This window comes from Gracilinanus agilis, chromosome 4 (assembly GCF_016433145.1).
Source record: "Gracilinanus agilis isolate LMUSP501 chromosome 4, AgileGrace, whole genome shotgun sequence".
Classification (NCBI taxonomy): domain Eukaryota; kingdom Metazoa; phylum Chordata; class Mammalia; order Didelphimorphia; family Didelphidae; genus Gracilinanus; species Gracilinanus agilis.
The window spans coordinates 315,004,686-315,024,741 of NC_058133.1; the positions used below are offsets into that span (position 1 = coordinate 315,004,686).

General features: G+C 34.5%; 1 protein-coding gene across 1 annotated transcript in view; it reads right to left on the reverse strand.

Moving 5' to 3' along the window:
• COL12A1 (collagen type XII alpha 1 chain) overlaps positions 1-20,056 on the reverse strand; it is a 140,770-nt gene that overhangs the window by 34,561 nt on the left and 86,153 nt on the right. The window contains exons 36-49 of the mRNA XM_044675365.1: positions 17,827-17,969; positions 17,540-17,669; positions 14,381-14,500; positions 13,101-13,247; positions 11,533-11,649; positions 11,217-11,363; positions 10,442-10,516; positions 8,651-8,790; positions 5,534-5,657; positions 5,196-5,339; positions 3,187-3,351; positions 1,663-1,701; positions 1,250-1,388; positions 958-1,021 (exon numbers count right to left, since the gene is read on the reverse strand). Coding sequence (XP_044531300.1) covers positions 958-1,021; positions 1,250-1,388; positions 1,663-1,701; positions 3,187-3,351; positions 5,196-5,339; positions 5,534-5,657; positions 8,651-8,790; positions 10,442-10,516; positions 11,217-11,363; positions 11,533-11,649; positions 13,101-13,247; positions 14,381-14,500; positions 17,540-17,669; positions 17,827-17,969 — 1,694 coding nt within the window. The remainder of the gene's footprint in view (positions 1-957; positions 1,022-1,249; positions 1,389-1,662; positions 1,702-3,186; positions 3,352-5,195; positions 5,340-5,533; positions 5,658-8,650; positions 8,791-10,441; positions 10,517-11,216; positions 11,364-11,532; positions 11,650-13,100; positions 13,248-14,380; positions 14,501-17,539; positions 17,670-17,826; positions 17,970-20,056) is intronic.

Consider the following 20,056-nt stretch of genomic DNA (forward strand, 5'->3'; position numbering starts at 1 on the left):
AAAAAAATAACATTAAATGAAGTACCATCATGATTGTTGATTTCAAGGTCATCTTATAGAGTATTCAGTGTAGTATAGTGGATAGAAGCATGCACTTGGAATCCTGACTCAGACATGCACTAATTGTTTGACCCTGAACAAATAACCTTGGACTTCTAGAACTATTAAACCAATCTTTTCATTTTAAAGATGAAGAAATTGAGGTCTGAATAAAAGCAGCAACTTTCCTTTGACCTTGAACACAGTCTAGCAAGTTAAACTAGACAGTTCTATGATAAAAGAGGAATGTGGAGGTGCTGAAGCATAATGATGCTGTTACCACTTTCTTCAAGGAAATTACCTCATTTTAATGTGTAAGTTTGTCATCAGCATTCCTAGTGAGTTTTAAATTTCATCTTTCATTTTCCACCTAGGTCCCAAAATTCAAAAAGTTCTGTTTCTACTTTTTCTGTCTTCTCTTTGGAGATGCCAAACATGCATTTTTCCAAAATAAAAAACTTTTCATTTTAATAAACAGGAAACATATATTTCTGGTGGTCATGTTAGCCAGGTGCAAACTTTCACCAAGTAAAATAACAAAATCTAAGACTAACCAACAAATTGCTGCAATTGTGTCCAATAGAAACTAACCACAGACTGTCAGCCCATGGAAGACCTAGGCTATCACAGCCCCTATTCCTTTAGCAAGCTCAGATACTAAAAAGAAAGAACAGCCTCATGTAAAAGACTGGGAAAAATTAATTGAGCCTAGTATGCTAAGGCAATGATAAAAACTACTTTTTCCTGGTATAAATGTTGCTCTTCATCTAAACTATTCAGCCTGAATAAAGAAAGGATGACCCTCATGCTAGTCTTGAATTTTACAGTCACCAGCCAAGTGGCACCAAAGAGGGCTTAATTTGGGAGGGTGAGCTGAAACTGAACTAGAAGGGTAGAGATGCTGCCAAAACCACAAACACAATAATCGAAATGGAAAAGACCCTCCAGCAGATTCCCAGTGGTGACATAAAGGTCACCATGTCTACACAGGAAGAGGATAAACCATAACAAACTTGCACAAGTTGTCTGCAACAACCAAAGTTTGTCAGACTCAAGTAAGCCACAGGTCAGGGTTCCATAGGCTTCACGAAGGAGTGGAGACATTTCATTTAGAACCCTAGCTTCCAAGAAACATGAAGAAACCCTTCCTTCATTTGTCCCTCTCATCCCTCACCCTGCAGGAAAAAAAATCCCTTGCTGGCAAACTTACACTGTAGGCTGATTCACAAAGGCATTCTTTTGGAGTCTATAAGCTGTATAGCTGGGAAAAGATCCTGACTCCAGGGATACTCCTGGTACTGTAGCAAAGTTCTTCTCTGTTAAATTATAGGCTTCCAGCATCTTGAAACCTTTGCGATGGACCAAAAGACAATTACTAAAATAAATAGAAATGTATTTTCCATTCTTATAGTTTAATCCCTAAACACTGAAATGACAAAGGAAGGTCAGTAGATATTTGGGAAGAATTTTTATAAACTATGGACAAAAATCCCACCAGGAATTGAAACCATAGAGGCTTATGCATAAATGGAAGGAATTTACCTACTTTCCCAGATCTTCAATTTCATCTATATAAATTCCTAAATAATTAGCCCAAGACAATATATCAATATAAATTTTTACCTGGTGAAGTGTATCCATCCAAATAAATAAGAGGGCAACCTGAAATGAATTAGAATATCTCTATTATTAGATATATGTATTTTGTCTATAGCAAAACATGTACATATTCACATGTACCATCAATGTCAATAACATGAGACACTTGACATACACTTGTCAAAATGCTAATTAGATGTCAGCAATTTAACCTATTCCTGTCTTATTAATATCATTATCCTTGCGGATGAATTCTAATTGGAAATATTTTCATAAAGTCTTATTTTATAGTGATCCTAATGTATTCTTAAGTATCACAGAGCAGAGAAGACTAGTTAGCAGAAATTTCTCAGGCCATCTTGTCTGGACTTCTCATTTTGCAGACCAGGAAACTGAGACCCAGAAAGAATATACCTTGCCAAGGTCAAATGCATAGCAATTAGCAGTTCTGCTGTCTGATCCAGGGCTCAAAAAAGACTGTAGCATATTTAGACCTTGCCTGCAGAAGACGTTTTTTTAATGGAATAAACAACAACTCTTCTAGGAAAGTTGTTTTAGGTCCATGGATTGTAGATGAGAAGTGGGATTTTCCTTCCTTCATTCCTTTCCTCAAAATAATTTCCTTTCAGCATTTTTAAAGGGATTCTAGAGGGCTGTGCATGAGAATCTGAATTCTAGAGTACTTTGGAGGCTGTTGTAACCTCCACAGTTCCCTTTATCAAGTCCATTTCCCACTTCCAAGGCTTTGGCCCCAACCCAGAGTCAGTTATTTCTGGATTATGAAAGAAATGTTGTTCTACTGTATCTGATGGAGGGAAAAAAACCCTAAAAACCAGCAGAGATTGATGAGCTATGTTTCTTCAGGTTCTGAAAAACCAAAGATCCAATGATGATGGGTAAGGATTTAGTCTTAGAATCAAATACTATAGAAATAATTTTGAAACAAATAGATCTTTGTTCTTGAGGATGTCATAAACTTTAAGAGGTTTTAAGATCTCCGTTCATAAAAAGCAAGTATCAATGACATAGTGCTTTTCATTGTTCTTGGATTCATGAGTGAGGTTGTATAACAATTATTCCCTCTTAAAACAAAAGTAAAACTATATTGGCATAGACAAGAACCAAGACATATTTACCTTTAATGGGAAAACCATTTTTTCTTCTCACAGAAGTATTTATATACATACATGTGTGTATATATATATATATTATACTAAACTACATATGAAATATGCAAAGATCATAGGATGTCAGAATGGCAGGAAAAGAATATAGAGAAGAGCTTTTTTCCATAAAAGGATGAATCATCTCCAAAGCTAAAAATGGCCTTTTGACAGACATATTTAGCATGACCTCAATTTAAAAAAAAAACAAATGATTCATTAGAAATAGGGAAAATATATATTTTTCTAAAGTCTACTTATTCACTTGGGGATTACAAATTTCACCAGAACTTCTTTGTAAAATTTTCCTGTATTCTGAATTGCACTGTACCTCTGAAAAATATTATTGACCTTGAAATACATTATCCATATCATTATTACTTACTTGAAGTGGCAGTTTCGCAAACAAAAGTTATTAGATTGTCTTCAATCTTCTCAAAAGACTCAAAGTCATCCACAATAAAAACATGGCGTTCACTTGGTTTGCTGGCAATGTTTGCAAGTTCATTATAATCCACATCAGCTACACCAACTACAAAGACACTGAAACCTGCAGAAGGAATATATTCTTTACATTAGGACTTAGGCGATTTAATAATTGTAATTAGAAAATGTACTGATGAAAAATGTCATATTTACTCTATATGAGCCATTAAATTTGAAATTAACTTTTTAAAAATTCATATGTGCCTTTTTTCAATATTCCTATCATCTGCTTCTCAGTATTACATTCATTAGATTTCCTAATCCTAAAAACTAACAATTAACTTACATTTTTATCAGTAAAAATGTTTCATGTAATATAGATTTTCATCTGTAAATATAATTGTTGGATACATGCAGGGATTCACAACCATCTTAAAAGTAGTGTGTATTTTATATAAAATCTAGTGTATATGACTCAGAAGCCAAGAATTAGTTCTTTCTAAGCCTTAGATTATATGAAATGAATCTTCCTAATTGTTGCTTTTCCTCAGACTCAAGAATAGGACTTGGCTACCTTTGGAATGGAATGGAATGAAATGGAATGATTCCACTTGTTGTAAATTTTCATTTACTTAGGATAATGCAAAAAAAAAAAAAAAACTAGAGATTACTGACTTCCATTCCAGAAAAGAAAAGAATGAATTTCACATCAGGAAACAGCCACATGTGAAAGAGCCAACCAAATAAGTTGTGGAATAATTTATGACCAACAATAAAATGACATTCATCTGAAAGAAATAAAAATGTTTTTGAGGGGTAGTCACTAGCTTCAGTAAATATTAAAAGATGATCTGAGGAAGAATCTCACTAATGTAAAAAGTTTGTATTTGCATTCTTCAGATAACCTAGGTAATACCTGATCCTAAAGCAAATTCTGGCAGAACTCATTAATGTGTATGGAGGTTAAATTTTAGATGATAAATCACTTTTCAGATTTGCCACATTAGTGCTATGCTACACAAAAAGTCCATTTCACCACAGTATTTTGTACAAAGCAGATCTGTTAAAGGTCTTCCCTATTTTTTTTGTGAAAGTTCTTGAACATTTACAATAAGTCATACAGCAAGGAGCCTGAGAGCATCATGATAGGAATGCTCAAGAGTATATCTCTGGTTGTCATGGCCTGCCCCAGTGTTATCTTCCTTGAAACCTCACTATTATTTCTTGTCAAGATATCTCCCAGTGAATTGTGTCAAGGGTGCAGCTACATCATACGTATGTGCTGAGGGCTTTTAACTTCCTCAGCTTGAGCCTAAATCTCAAGCATTACTTGATTCATAAACTTGTTTGTTTTAACATTTTGATAACTGTGTTTTAATATTGTTTTCCTTTGTGATCCAATGTATTTAATGTATTTTAAAATATCATTCTGAGATGACTCCAAAGGCTCCATCTCACTGCTCAAAGAGTTGTGGGAATAAAAAGGGTTATGAACTCCTTTTCTAAAGCTAAAATATATAGACTAGAGAGTCAAGTGGGAGGTTAATCGCACTCTTTATGAAGAAAGTTCCCCAAAGGAAATTGTTTTTTTTTTAATTTAACATTTCTTTCAATTATTTAAAAATATTATTCCAAGTAAGGGTAGGAAGGCTTCACTAGATTGCCAGAAGGATCCATGACACAAGCAAAATAAGGTAAGAACTCCAATATTAGAGAGTTTCCTAGGACAGCGAGCAATTAAGTAGTTGGTCTATGGCCTTATATATAGCAAATCTATATACAACCTGATTTAATTCCAGAGTAGGTCTTCTATCCAATATGGCACATTGCCTCTCAACATGAAAAAAATACAATGAAATATAGACATTTTAAGTCTTTGTTTATAATTATATGTACTTAAGTGGCTGACATATTTAAGAAAAACATAAAAAGAGAGAAAATGTACCAGAGATGATCACATTTACTTACCAGATTGTTGAATGACTAAAGCAGCCTTCTTGACCTCATCCTGTGACCGACCATCTGTGACCACCACAAGTACCTTAGGGACAGCTTTTCTCATACCACTCTCCCAAGTCAAAACCTTCTCCTTGATAAATGTCAAGGCCTTCCCTGCAATTTTTTTAATATAAAATAAATATCAGTAATCAGAATTTCCCTCCACTCCTCTCAAAACAAAAATTTACTATGTAGCTATAAAAAGTAGCTATAAAATGAGACAACTATTGAAGTAAATGCAAAAAAAGGAATAAATTTCTCAATTTGAATACATTGTCATTAAAAAGCAATGTGAATTAGATAGTTACCTGTTCTTGTATTTCCACCTCTGTACCGAATATTTTGAAGAGCCCCAAGTGCCTGAGCCTTGTCAGCATAGGTATTCAATTTGAATTCTGATTTTACTTCATCACTGTACTGAACAAATGAAACCTGGAAGAAAGTATGATTTCACCAGAAGTCTCTCCTTTTTTATTTTTGTATCTTCAAACAATCCCAGTAATAACTTTTAAAGAGTCAGCATATTCTACCTGACAGTACACAATAAACAAAATGTCATTTTGTTATTCATGCTTTCTAGATGATATTGCTTCTTAAGTCAGGATTGCAGAGAGGGCAAGAGCACTGGATTTAGGGTCAGAAGATCTGGGTTCAAATCTCAGCTCTACCACTATGTCGCCTTGGGAAAAATCACTCAAGTCTCTGGGCCTCATTTTGTTATTTTGTAAAATGGAGAGATTCAAAGCAATGAACCCTAGACCTCCCTTCTATCTCATAGATTCTACAAATTCTAAGCTTCCATTCAGCTCTAAACCTATGATCCTATTCTATTCTTTATTAAGTTCTTCTTTTCTGTTCAGGCTATACTCCTAATTCTCCACAGGGCTTTCTCTTCCATGCCATAGAAATTTCTTCACCATGAAAGTTCATTCCTGGAATACTTCTCACATTGGAGGTTCCCTCCAACCCTGCAATCTCTCCTTCTGATTGTCTCGGGCCTCCCAGGACCTCTGTTTTAAGAAGGAAGTGCCTTGTCTATTTAAGTATGTTCCTCCATCACACAGATACAAAACTGTAATTTTAAGTGTGGTCATATTGAACATTCATTGAGTGTTTTTACTTACAAGCAAGTATGCCACCTTTATGAAGTCTTATTCTGAAAAACTGGAACAAATCTGACCTACAATTAGCACCCAAGCTATTACAACTATTAGCATTTCCACTTTAATATATTTGGTAACATTTGATGACTTTGGGCTTTTGGCTTCATTTCTTTTTTTTTTTTTAAACCCTTGTATTTCGGTGTATTGTCTCATAGGTGGAAGATTGGTAAGGGTGGGCAATGGGGGTCAAGTGACTTGCCCAGGGTCACACAGCTGGTAAGTGGCTGAGGCCGGCTTTGAACCTAGGACCTCCTGTCTCTAGGCCTGGCTCTCACTCCACTGAGCTACCCAGCTGCCCCCTTGGCTTCATTTCTTATAAGAACATGGAAAGAAATGAGATCACTGCTATGGAAGACATAAGTATGTCTAAGACATGTGAATACTGGATCAAATTATCCTAATATTCTTAGGCAGGAGAGCTACTAGCATATTTACTTCTTTATTTATTTATTTATTCTTGATCAGGTGGGAAAATAGTTAGTTATCTATGAGATTAAGTAGTAGCAAGGGCAGAATGCTGAAAATCCACTATGCTATCCTCAGGCTTCTTGGTTGTCTAAGAGTAAGTATGGGACTGGAAGACTTCCAATGAGCCCAATCCAGGCAGTCCAAGAGGGTAAATTCCAAAATTTATCATTTCTCATGGAAATGTTCTGAAGGTAAGGCCAACATTTTTGTCTGGGGCCACTATGGAGATGAATATAGCACTTCCAATTTGGAGATATCATAGGTCACGCTAGGTCAAGGATACATTAGTTTAATATGAGGTTAGAAATCTTAGTTGTTGGTCTAAAAATAAACAGATATGTTTATGCACACTTTTAAATATCTTGACCTGTTCTAATATTTCTGAATTTTGAAATTCTTTTTTCACTTATAAATCCAAGAAAACACATTCACATGGTTTCAAATATGTGAAGTTAGGAGGCAAGAATCAAAGAAGAAGCAGACACAATACTAGACAATTACAGAGGCAGCAACAAGTGGAGGAGGATAGCTAATTAAGGACCAGGTATAATATATCACTGAACTAAAGGAACTAAGCTAGCTCAGGAACCAAAAGGCTCAGAAACCATATATATATATATGGTAGAATGAAAGTTCAAAGGTCAGGAAAGTTTAGAAAGATATCAAAAGTAAATAGCCTTGGTTCCAATGGCAAAGTCCCATAGATCTAAAATTGGAGGAAGAGCCAATGTCCTAGAAAGTTGATTCAAATAAGAAAGACTCTTGGCCCAAGGCTGGACCCTTAATGTTCTGTCCTCTAAAAAACAAACTTGGTCACAAATTTGTTTATGAAAATATTTGTGGCTTATGTCAAATATCTCTACTTTTATAATGACCCTTAGTAACCACAAGGAAGAAAAACAGATTGCTAAAATATGAAAGGCAATGAATAGGGGGTAGGGAGGTAGGGAGGAAGGAATGGAAAAAAATGAATTCTTTAAAATCTTTCTTATTATAAAAAAAAGGAGCTCCTCTTTCTTTCAATTCCAAAGGATTTAAGAAATTTATACATTTTTATACAATTACCCAAATATGACTATGGAATAATTTAATTCATGCCTAAAATAGTAAATGATTGAATTAAAGATTTGTCAACACAATGAGAAATTTTCAATTCAGCAAACAAAAAAAAATACCCTTCAAGAAAACAATGATTAACTGAAATGATTTCTTGAACCAATTATGACCAAAGATATTAATAGGGTTCCAGAGACTCAATCCTTAAACTAAATGGTAGAGTACTAATATTTATGGAAAACCTATTTTATTATCTCTAATATGGTATGACTTGTTAGAGCTAGTCATTTTAAATAGGAAGTTGAAACTAGGAGTCTCATTAGTTCTCCAATATGTCATCTAGCCAAGCAGCATCATTCAAATTCCATGTGTAAAAGTGGGCCATGGCAGACAAACAAGCCAAAGCATAGTATATCTTGGAAAGTTATTTTCTTAAAAGTAGAATATACATTTTTTAAACCCTTGCCTTCTGTCTTGGAAATAATACTGTGTATTGGTTCTAAGGGAGAAGAGTGATAAGGGCTAGGCAATGAGGGTTTAAGTGACTTGCCCAGGGTCATACATCTAGGAAGTGTCTGAAGTCAGATTTGAACCTGGGACGTCCTGACTCTACGCCTGGCTCTCCATCCACTGAGCCACTTACCTGCCCATTATACATTTTTTTAAAAGATGGTCATGGCATATTAAGGAATCAGAGCTCATTAAAATAAAATCACAAAAGCCTGTAGAATTACTTACCTGAATTCCAGCAGGACTAATTAGATCAAAGGCTCCCACAGTATTGAAAATAAATTTCACAACTTTGTTGAAATTATCATCACCAATACTCCAAGAAGCATCGGTCAAGAATACAATATCTGCCTTGGCACCTTTGCATACTAAAAAACAAAAGCAACCTCAGATCTAGTGGAGCTTTTCATGCAAATAGAATAATATAATGAAAAAACAAATAGTTCATCTTGATTATCTATGTGCTATCATTCATATGCTCTCATTTTCCTGAAATTAATAAATGCATTGTGTACATGTATGCATATATACTCACATATGTATGTACATGTTATAATAATATAAATAATATAAAAATAAGCACTCCTTTCTATAAAATTTCTAAGGCACAAGCTAGGATTAAGATAACACAGAGAAATTATCTTAATCCAGAGAAATCAAACGAAGTGAGGTTAGTGTCTTAAAACTCAGTCCAGTTACACCTAAAGCATCTATGAAATCAAGAGTTTTTCAGATACTAATTTGAAATTGTTTCTCTCTTGATTATGCAACTGGATACAAAGGTGGAAAAATAATGTGTTTATTTTTGAATCTCTAGATCTAGGTAATGGAAAAATTCTCATAAAACACATAACCAAAAGATTTAAAAATACATAAAATTAAATAAGATCTTAAAACAAGTTTATATAGTGCAAGAATCTGGTTCATCTTAAAAAAGAAAACCTAAAGAATTCCACTGAATTCTTAGACAACATAATCCAAAGCTTTGACCAAACCTTTAACCCTGTAATATTTTTTAAAAACAGTAAACCTATGGTTATTCTTCTCCCAGTAAAATCTTACAACAATGTTTCATTGTGAAGGTGAGTTCAGAGTGTCAAAGGCTATGCCAGAGAAATATGAGTCCTGGTCAGTCTTGCCAAATTGGAAAAGTTTCAAGAAAAGGCCCAATGATAGACTTATCTTGTCAAGTTTAGAAAGGTGCGATACCAAATTATGGCCCACCAAGTGTTGAAATGTTTCAGCCCCCAAAATTCACATAGTCATCTACTAAAACAGGGAGAAAGTCTCTCCACCAATGTAAAGAATCCCCACATGGAGGAAAGTATGTATCTCTGAAGTATGGCTGTTTCCCATTGTTATAACGTTGCAGGTCTATCTAAGCTGAATTATAGACCAGTATCCATGAAATGTTTCCTTTCTATAAAATAAAGCATCATGGAAAATGGGTCTTAGTGGCCAACTCATTTAAAGCTAACTTGATCAGGAACTTAAGGAGCTGTCTAAGCAGAAAAGTGCTTGGAAGATTCAATGATTTTTTTTCCAATTTCAATGAAAGTGACAATTGTGCTTCAGTGTCTGATGAATGGAAATGATTTTAAGCTTTCTGAAAGTGGACTGGATCCAGAATATTTCTCAGATCTAAAGCCAGGGAATCAGTTGCCAAAGGTTTGGGGATTCAGGTTGCAGCTTCAGCCAAATAAGTTCATGATGCCCATTCATTCCAACACAGTATTGGAACAATATACCTTAATGTATCTAAATGAAGGGGAGGGTTGAGATATTTGAAAATTACCAGTACAGGGTTAGCTATTGTATCTAAAGCTTAATAAAATAGTCTATGGTTTGTGGCATTTATTCCCTGAATTCAGAGGACCAGAAACATGAAATTAATAAAATCTTATCCTTTGACACAGAAATTATCACATATTAAGAAGGAAAGTGAATTACTGATCATCTTTTTTTAAAATCAAAGATATTTGGCAGATGGAGGGAACTAAGGAAATACATTCTACTTACCATCCCGAGCTGGTGGGATTGTAGGAGGAGGAGGAGGTGTTGGAGGCTCTGTTGGGGCTTCTGTTGGCTTAACCGCTGTGATAATAGCAATAATTAGGGTATTATTACCTATGTGATCTGTTTCATTTCATTAACAAGAAACTCTTGGAAGCACTTTAAGATTGCTAACTTACAAATTAGTTAATAGAAGGCAAATGTCCAGTATCAATGAAAAACTTTAGGAATTTCTTTGATTTGTCCTAGTCTCTAGGGACATAATTTCGCAGATGTATATGAGATTTCTTTCAAACCAAATTCATTACTTGTGCTCTTCTCTCTTTCCCCTTAGCAGTCCCTCTCCCATTCCCTTAAATGCACTGACCATCACTCAGAGTAAATAGAGATAGAAATATACATTATTTCATCATTCCAAACAAGAGATGCAGTACATGATAAAGGATCATATATATTCTCTATACTAATAATATTGTATTAGGTAACCCTGGAACTAGTCAGCAAATATCCAAAGAATGAATATGGGGCCATCTTAAGTTGGATTTACACAATCTCATGTTTTGCTATTTTCAGCAGCTTTTCCCAAGCCTCCTCCCTCCAGGCTTCAGTTCATCATACATAAAATTATGGTGTTGACCTTGATGATCTCCAAAATCCCTTCTACATCTAGATTCAATAATGTTTTAAATTGTAAGAATTTTTGGGTCAGGAAAATATCCAACATGGTCTGACATCCTCATACATTCTTTGCAGCTACTTTCTTAAGGGTTAATATGCTTACTTGTGTGTTCTTTAACAGAAACTCCTGGTCCCTCAAGATTTGGTGTTTGAACAAAGACAGTGACTCCATAATCAGTGTCTGGTGAAAGGTCCTTGAAACAGTGGCTTGTTTCTGATCCACGGACTGTGATTTCTTGTCCTCTTGTTCCTATGTAGGACAATAATGCAAAAACACTAATGTCTTCAGCAGCTAAATTTCAATGGAAGTGATTTTTGTATACTTCATGTCACAAAATATCACACTTAACAGAGATTTAGGCTGCAGCTACTATATGAACTTGTCCACCAACAAGCCAGAAAACAAAATCCACACTTACCATCTGATGGATTTAACTTCAGTCTGTAAGAGGTGGCAGCCCGGTGAGCAGTCCATTTAACACAGAAGGTATTCCATCCTACTTGGTAAGTTGTCAGATCAGTCACATTCAAGTATACTAAGAAAATTGGGAAGAAATAGACTTATTTATGAAAAAGAAAACAAAACCCACGAATTTGATTGTGCCCGAACAAAATTTTTCTCATGATCAATTAATGGTGAAATTTTTTTCAAGTCAACTAGCATTAATTAAAAACTTTACTTGGTGTCAAGGAATAAAAAAAAATACTCTCTGCCTTCAAAAAGTTTACATTTTATTGGAAAAGTTGTCAATTATACTTTCTTATCATGCACACATGAAGGAACCAAATTCCCTCTTCTATCCCACTTCCTAGTATGATCAGCTCTATATGTCCTCTCCCACTACTACTTATCTTAACAAAAGGAGGTGAGAAATTATTTGTTCAATTCTGTCCATCATGTGCAACTCTCCATACACCCATTTTGGGTTTTTCTTAGCAAAGATACTGAAATGTTTAGCCATTTCCTTCTCCAGCTCATTTTACAGATGAGGAACTGGGGCCAAAAGAGTTAAGTGACTTGCCCAGGATCACACAGCTAGTGTCTGAGATTGAATTTGAACTCATGAAGATGAGTTTCCCTGATTCCAAGCCTAGATCTATCCACTGTGCCACCTAGCTGCCCCCTAAGAAATGAAGACACCAATAATTTTTCAGAAAGATAATGCTTTCATAATGACTAGCTATTACTATCTACCTCAGTACGAACTGAGTCTGAGTTACACCAGCATCTATCATCACAAAGGAATTCTGTGAAGAGTCACTAAAATCAGTAATGTGAGCCAAATCTGAATAAGAATGATAAGACATAGATCCAAGAATCTGACTGGACTACAGATATCCATTCTTGAAATGACCATTTTTAACAATTCACTATAAAAATTCAAGCAATAACATTATGTGGAAGACAAAAAGAGCAAAATATTTCTTAATCATCCATAATTCTTACATTATCATTTAAATAGCTATAGTTAGCTTGATCACATGCTTTGATGGGGATATGATTGCAGATGTAGACTCTAAACGATCACCCTAGTGAAAATATTAATAACATGGAAATAGGTCTAGATCAATGACACATGTAAAACTCAGTGGAACTGCTCACTGGCTATGGAGGTGGTGGGGAAGAGGGGAGGAAAAGAAAATGAATCATGTAACCATGAAAAAATACTCTAAATTAAATGAATAAACTTAACTTTAAAAAATAAATTAAATAAATAAATAGCGATAGTTACACATGGATAGAAAGTGTAAACCAAAAGTCTTAGTGCCATTTGAAACTTCAAATGCACTAAGACTTTTGAGACATCCTGTATTTGCTTAACTCCATCCAAAAAGTCTGATTGTGGACACAGAATGGTTGCCTAGGAAAATATAAATGGGGGAGGATAAGGAAGAATGAATAAAAGGGAACAAGAAATTAGAACAGGTTGACTCCATATGGTAAATATATTTTTCCCTTACCACCATAAAAATATCTTTGACTCACATGTGGTGCCTTGATCAGTCAGTGGTATGCTGAGCCCAGAATCATACTGAGCATAAACATTCACATCGTACGTGGTGCTGGGGTTCAGATTGTGCAGTGTGTATGATGTCACTTCCCCAACAAATACTTCCATGGGCTCATTAGAACCTTGAAGGAGGATCACAAAAGTACAGAGTTAATAGATCATCAGCAGTGTCCAAGTTTTTCTTGGCTTTTATAATAAAGTCTTTTATCTATAACTGAACACTTTAATATACTACCTTAAATAAATCATTTATACTGCTTATTAATGATACATAATGATTCTTAATACCTAATGATATTTGATGTAGAACAGAATTTAATATAAAGCAATTCTATACTGGATGGCAAGCCAAATTTGTCTAGTTATTTTTTAAAAACTCTCTCTCTTATCCCCCATAACTCTCTGCTCTATTTCTGGGTCCCATCATCACTAGTGGGGTGGTACTAAGCAGTTTGACGGAAAGGGCTCCATTTTAACTTTGCCCAGTTACAACATAAATGCATCCTCAAAAGATCTGCGATTTCTGTGATTTGATGTAAGTTCTAGAAAGTTCCCTGAGGCACCTAGCAGTTGCAACTTGACCAAGTTCCCACAAATAAATGTCAGAGGCAGGTTAGTTTAATGCCTGGCACATAGTAAGTGCTTAACAAAGGTCTGTCAATTAAATCCTAGTTCCATGACCAAACACACTCTCCACTATACCACATTGACTCGGTATACTTTACATGCTTATAAAAATATATAAAAGTATGAAAATAAGTTTCCATAATATATAATAAACTTCCATAAATCATTTAAAGTAGTAATATAAGCAGAATGGTGTAACCTTTCCTCTGACACTTACTACCTGAGTGAATATGGATTAGTCACATAAGCTTCCTTCTTTGCAAAATGAAGAGTTTGGATTAGATGGACTCTGAGGTCTCTTCTAACTCGAAATTTTTGATCTTATGAATGTGTTGTCAGTCAAATAGTAGATGTTATTTAAATGAAATTCTATCATCACAATTCTGTATCTATACAAATTGAATTTAATACTTGTGCAAAATAGGTCAGATTTTCCTCTTAATATATTTAGATGAAAAGAATATCATCTGTACATGATTGCAAAAGATAAGGCCTTGTCTTGAAAAGCTGTCTCTAATAGCCTGAACTTTTAAGTTGCTGAAGAAAAGGGTCTGCCTGACTCCCTCTGAATAAATCTTATGTAAACAGACATAATCAATTCTGTGTGATTATTCTAATATTTTCTTACCTACTGGTTTATAGATAATTTTGTAACCAAGAACAGGAGAGGGTGAAGGATCCCAGGAAACCCTGAACCTAGTATACCATTCATCAGTGATATGTATGTTCTGAGGAGGGAGTAGTCCAACTGAAAAAAAAAGATAACATATATTATAATTTATTACAGTATTATTGGCATTTCATTAGCAAAAAGTGGTAAAAAGCATTGTCCATTGTACACCTATTAAAGGAAGTTAGTATTATCCCCTTTTTTCACATTTAGCACATTGGGGGAAAGTACAGAATAGTGAAATAATTAATTTTTCAAAGTCACAAAAAAGTCAGGTGGATACTGATGTTCAGAGATTGCTCTCACAGTTAGGCAAGATTCTCAACTGGAGTCTCATAGCCACATTCAAATCCTTTTATTCTTCCCTAATTGACTATTGCATTCACTACAGAGGAAGTTCCAAATATTCTCTTTTCTCCTCAGACCTCACAAACTATTATCTCTCTACCTTCCTCTTGAAAAGAATCTCTCTACACTTTATTATGAAAACAGAAGCCTTTCTCTTGAGTTCCTTTTTCTCTCCTCTTCTGAATTTTAAAAACCCTTCACATGATTCTCTGTTCTTTTCTCTTTTGGTCTGGTATGAAGAGGTACCTTTCTCATCAAATCCAGTCCCTCTAATTGTACCCTTGATAGAATTGCCTTCTTATCTTCTATCTCTCCTCCTATTTACTAACTCCTTCTCTGTTGCCTACAACCATGCTCAGGTCTTCCCCAGGCTTAAAAAAAAATAATTTCTTAAAACCTTTACTTTATCCTATTATCTCCTCAAGCAATCATCTTATATGTCTGTCTCTCGTCCACTGTTTCTACTCTGAAACCCTTTGTTATCTTGCTTCTAATTTCAGATAGTTCTAGCTTGAAGACACATCTAAGTATGACGTCAAAGACCTCAACTCCAAACAAAAATGATAACTAAGTTCTCTTCAGTCTACACGTTTAAGGAAAAATAGTACTTGCATTGAGGTTTTTGCTTAAGACAACATTCAGCCTTCCTTAACTGGCAACTCTGCTCCTATTTGGTAACCAAAACTTAGCATCCTTTAAGTCTTGCCTCCTAAATGAAGATTTCTCTGATAATCTCAATTAACAGTGATCTCTCTTTCCTCTAAAATTGTTTCACATTTATCATCTATATAATTTACTAGAGATTTATCACACCCTCATTTGTATTGTCAGAGTTTCCTTTAATGTCCATTTGCCTTATCTCTTCAATTATACTAGAATCTTCTTTGGAGCTTAAACTATATTTTAGTCATCTGTATTTTCTCCTTTGAGCTATGACACATAATATACAAAGATTTGATTTTTAAAAAGTACTAATTTAAAAACTAGTCCATGCTTTCCCCACCACTACAATCTTTACTTGAGAAAGAGGAAAAAATATTCACAAAGTTAATGAAATATATATCACATGTTATTTTTCTAAAAGTCAGAATTATAATTTTGATGGTGATGTGTATGCAAAACATCAATATCACATGTAGCCAGAGCTATTTCCCTTGTGGTGAGTCACTAATCCCCCCCATATTACAGATGGCAAACCTGAAGCACAGAGGCATTATGACCTACCCAAGGTCACAAAGTTAAAAAGAGTTTTCAGACTCTTTATTCTGTGCTCATTTCACTACATATACTGTTATATCACTAATCTGCCCACATGCCTAAAGATCTACCTCGAAATTAATGTACCATGAAATACCACTTTGGCATTTCGACTTAAAGCACTGAGTTGCCATTCCTGGTTTAAAATCTTGGGGAAAAAAAGGTTGAATTGTAGATAAAATTTTTGTAGAAAAGTGAATAGGATGAATTAGTTCTTAGTTTAAAGAACCTAATTCATTGTTGGTTTTCTTTGTATTGGGGGAAGTCAAAGCCCTGAAACCCATTCTCCCCAAGGAGTAATATGCAAACACATCCCAGAAATCAAAGATGCCAAAAGAAATGTAAAAATTTTTTAAATTCTTCCCCATATAGAATAAAGTGTAATTCCCACTTTTATTTTCATTATACGTCGTAGACATACTTACAAACTTACCTATTTCCATAATTACTGAAATAGATGGCATTTTTATTTAGCCCTTTCTCTTCAGTACAGACAATTGTTACTCTTCCAAGAACAAGAACTTAAGTCCCTACTCTGTGCCAAGCATAGTGCAAACAACAGGAAATACAATGACAAAAACAGAAATTGTACCCATCTTCAATGAGTTTATATTCTATTAGAAGTTGCTTTCTACTTAAATCAAGGGAAATCCTACTCTTTGCCAGTATCATTTAGAAAAATAAATAGATTTGGGGTGCAACAGGAAAAAGAGCAGATCATTGAAGCCATGCCACTTTACCTGTTCTGATAGAATAAAACAGAATCCAAAACAGATAAGCTTCTAGCTAAGTTGAATCCCAACCCTCCCATTTCTATTCAATGGCATAAAAGTTTTTCACCAAAGATTCATTTTAAGGTTTTGGACTCAATGATAGTTGCACTGAAGAAAGAATTATGAGCTAAAGGACTATTATTATTCATTTCTATATGTTTGAATATTTGAGATTTCATTAAATTGATAAGTGGCTAACTAAATTAACTGAACTAATCAATGAATTAGATAATGGAACAATGATGTTACAAAAACGAAATTCAGAGCAAGTTAATTGCTCTTCTATGCGAGAAATGAAACCGACAAAAGCAAGGTAAAACAATACAAATTTCTATAGCTTGTCATGAAGACTATTGAGAAACACTTTTATCTATCAGTAGATGAAAAATGTGACTTTTTTTTTAATGAAAAGGGGCCAACATCTCCTTTCTAATCCGAGGGCCTCATTTTGCGTCAATATGAAAACAATTTGGGTTATTAATCAAAGCATATTGTAAGGGGCAGCTGGGTAGCTCAGTAGAGTGAGAATCAGGCCTAGAGACAGGAGGTCCTAGGTTCAAACCCGGCCTCAGCCACTTCCCAGCTGTGTGACCCTGGGCAAGTCACTTGACCCCCATTGCCCACCCTTACCACTCTTCCATCTATGAGACAATACACCAAAAGTACAAGGGTTTAAAAAAAATTGCTTAAAAAAAAAGCATATTGTAAATCAAAAAATGAAAAGATAAAGTAAATTTACCAGTTCTTCCATTTCCTACTAAATGTCCACCATCCCCATCTTCATAAACAGCAACAATAGTAATTTTATATGGAGTATCTGTCTGCAGGGGCTGTAATATTGCATTATTTCTTCTTCCAGGTACTGTGGTCTATAAGACAAAAGCAATAATAGATTTTTTAATATGTTGTATTTTGCCCTTGGAAAAGAAATTTTTTCCCTACACTATTAAATATTTGTTGAAAATAACTGAATTGAAATGAAATAAAGGATTTTTATATAGTTGACAAAATAGCAAGAAAACTTACATATTCATCAATTGGATCACCAACAGTAGGAGAATAAATGATCCTGTAGTGCTGAACAGGTCCATCAGCATGATCCCAGGAAATAGAAAGGCTATTGGTTGTCTCTCCAAAGACTTTCATGTTTCTTGGTCCACCTCGTGGTACTAAATAATCAAAGTTTAAGAAAATTAGTTCCAGTTCATCATTAAAAATGTTCTCAGCTTGGAAATCCCTCAAGAATGAATGATTGGCTACAATATAAGACCAAGATGTTTGTCTCATGTTTAGTTTTATTAGCATATTTAACATAATAAGACTCTTAAAGTATAGAAAATGCTATTTTGTCTCCACTTCCTTTTATCTCACTCATTTCTCAGGTTCTTGCTAGATGGCTACCAAACTCATCATTCAATTATTTCTCTCTCCAAGATATAAATACTTTTTATTTGCCTTCTCTTAGACTTCATCCTTAATCCCTCTGATGTGTTGTACACTGTTATCATCGCCTATTAGTCAATCAATAGATGAGTATTTATTAAGCACCTACTATGTACCTTGAACTGTGGAAGGTCCTAGGTATTCAAGTATAAAAAATAAAGCAATCCTTATTCACAAGGAGTATTTTAATGAGAAAGTGTTCTACTAGATATTCTTTTCTCTCTTGAATTTTTACGCCACTGCTCTTTTGATTCTGAACTTCCCAATCCATCTGATCACTCAGTCTTCTTTGCTGGATTATCACCCATATCATATTATGCCCCCTAACAATTTATGCTCCCAAGGCTCTGTCCTTTGTCTTTTTTTCCTATGTACTCTCTCACTTGATGACCACATTAGTTCATATGGGTCTAATTATATTTCCCAGATAGCTTCCAGATCTATATATAGTCTCTTTCCTGAGCTCCAGTCCTGGGTCACTAACCGCCAAGTAGGTATTTGAACTAGATTTCTAATAAGCATCTAAAATTCAACATGTCCAAAATAGAATCCACTAAATCTTTTCTCAAAAAATTTTCTTTCTTCTGAATGTCCCTATTTACTTTAGAGATACTACTAGTCCTTCAGATTCATAGTCTGATTGTCACCCTCATCTCCTCACTCTCACTCATTCTCCACCTTACCCAATCAATTGTCAAATCTGTTCATTTCTGTCTTTGTAATATCTCACATCTCAAGTCATATGGCTTCTATCCCAGTTTAGGGCTTCATCACCTCTGATTTATACTATTGTATTAACCCTCACTGGCCTTCCTGATTATTGATGGCATATATACATCCCTCTGAAACACAGATATTACATTAGCATTATGCAGTGGAAGAAATGATGAGTCAAAAGGCCTAAGTTCCAGCCCTGAATTTACTCCTTACTGAGCCCATGACCTTGGACAAGTCACTTCACTCTTCTGAGCCTCAGTTTTTTCATTTCTAAAATGAGAATTAGGACTAGATGAACTCAGGGGCCTTTTCTATGTAACCTTCCCTTGACTTATTATAAATTGATAGAAGTTATAAACTGTTACTGTTATAGCTAAGATTGGGGTTAATATTAAGGTAGATAATATTTTATCACCATGGACTCACAAAGATTTATATCCTGGGAAAGAAAGAGAACTTACATTTTTATAGGGCTTTGAGACTTACCATATATCTTCCTTACCAACAAAGCTATGAGGGTGACAGTATAGGTATAATATTACCCCAGTACAATATAATAATATTATAATTAATAATGTTAATATTTAATAATATACATTCCCAATATAATATAACATTTTATAAAATATCATGTTCTACATAATAATATATTATAATTAATATATTATGCTATATCCTATAATTACTATGTTGTGTGTGTGTCTATATATATATATATACATATATATATATATATAGTAATAATAAATCCCTGAAGCCCATAAAAGCTAACAAAGTTTGTAAATATTGGAATTGTAACCTGAACCAAGTTTTCTGACTCCAAGACTGGTCACCACCACCACCTATTTGGGAGATCAATAAAACTCAAAACATTTAGACTTTTTAAAAAGGCTCTCATTTATAAAGAAGAACCACGGTTGGGTACGGGACAGAAAAGAGAGGAAGGACTGGGAAATGGACAATGAGAAAGTAAGAAAGGGAAACTTCCTCGAAAAGAAGTCCTTCTAATTTTATGCCCCAAGTGGTAATAAAGGCCAGGAAAAAATATATCAGGGAGATGTATATTTAGCACAAAGATCTGACACTGAAAACAATT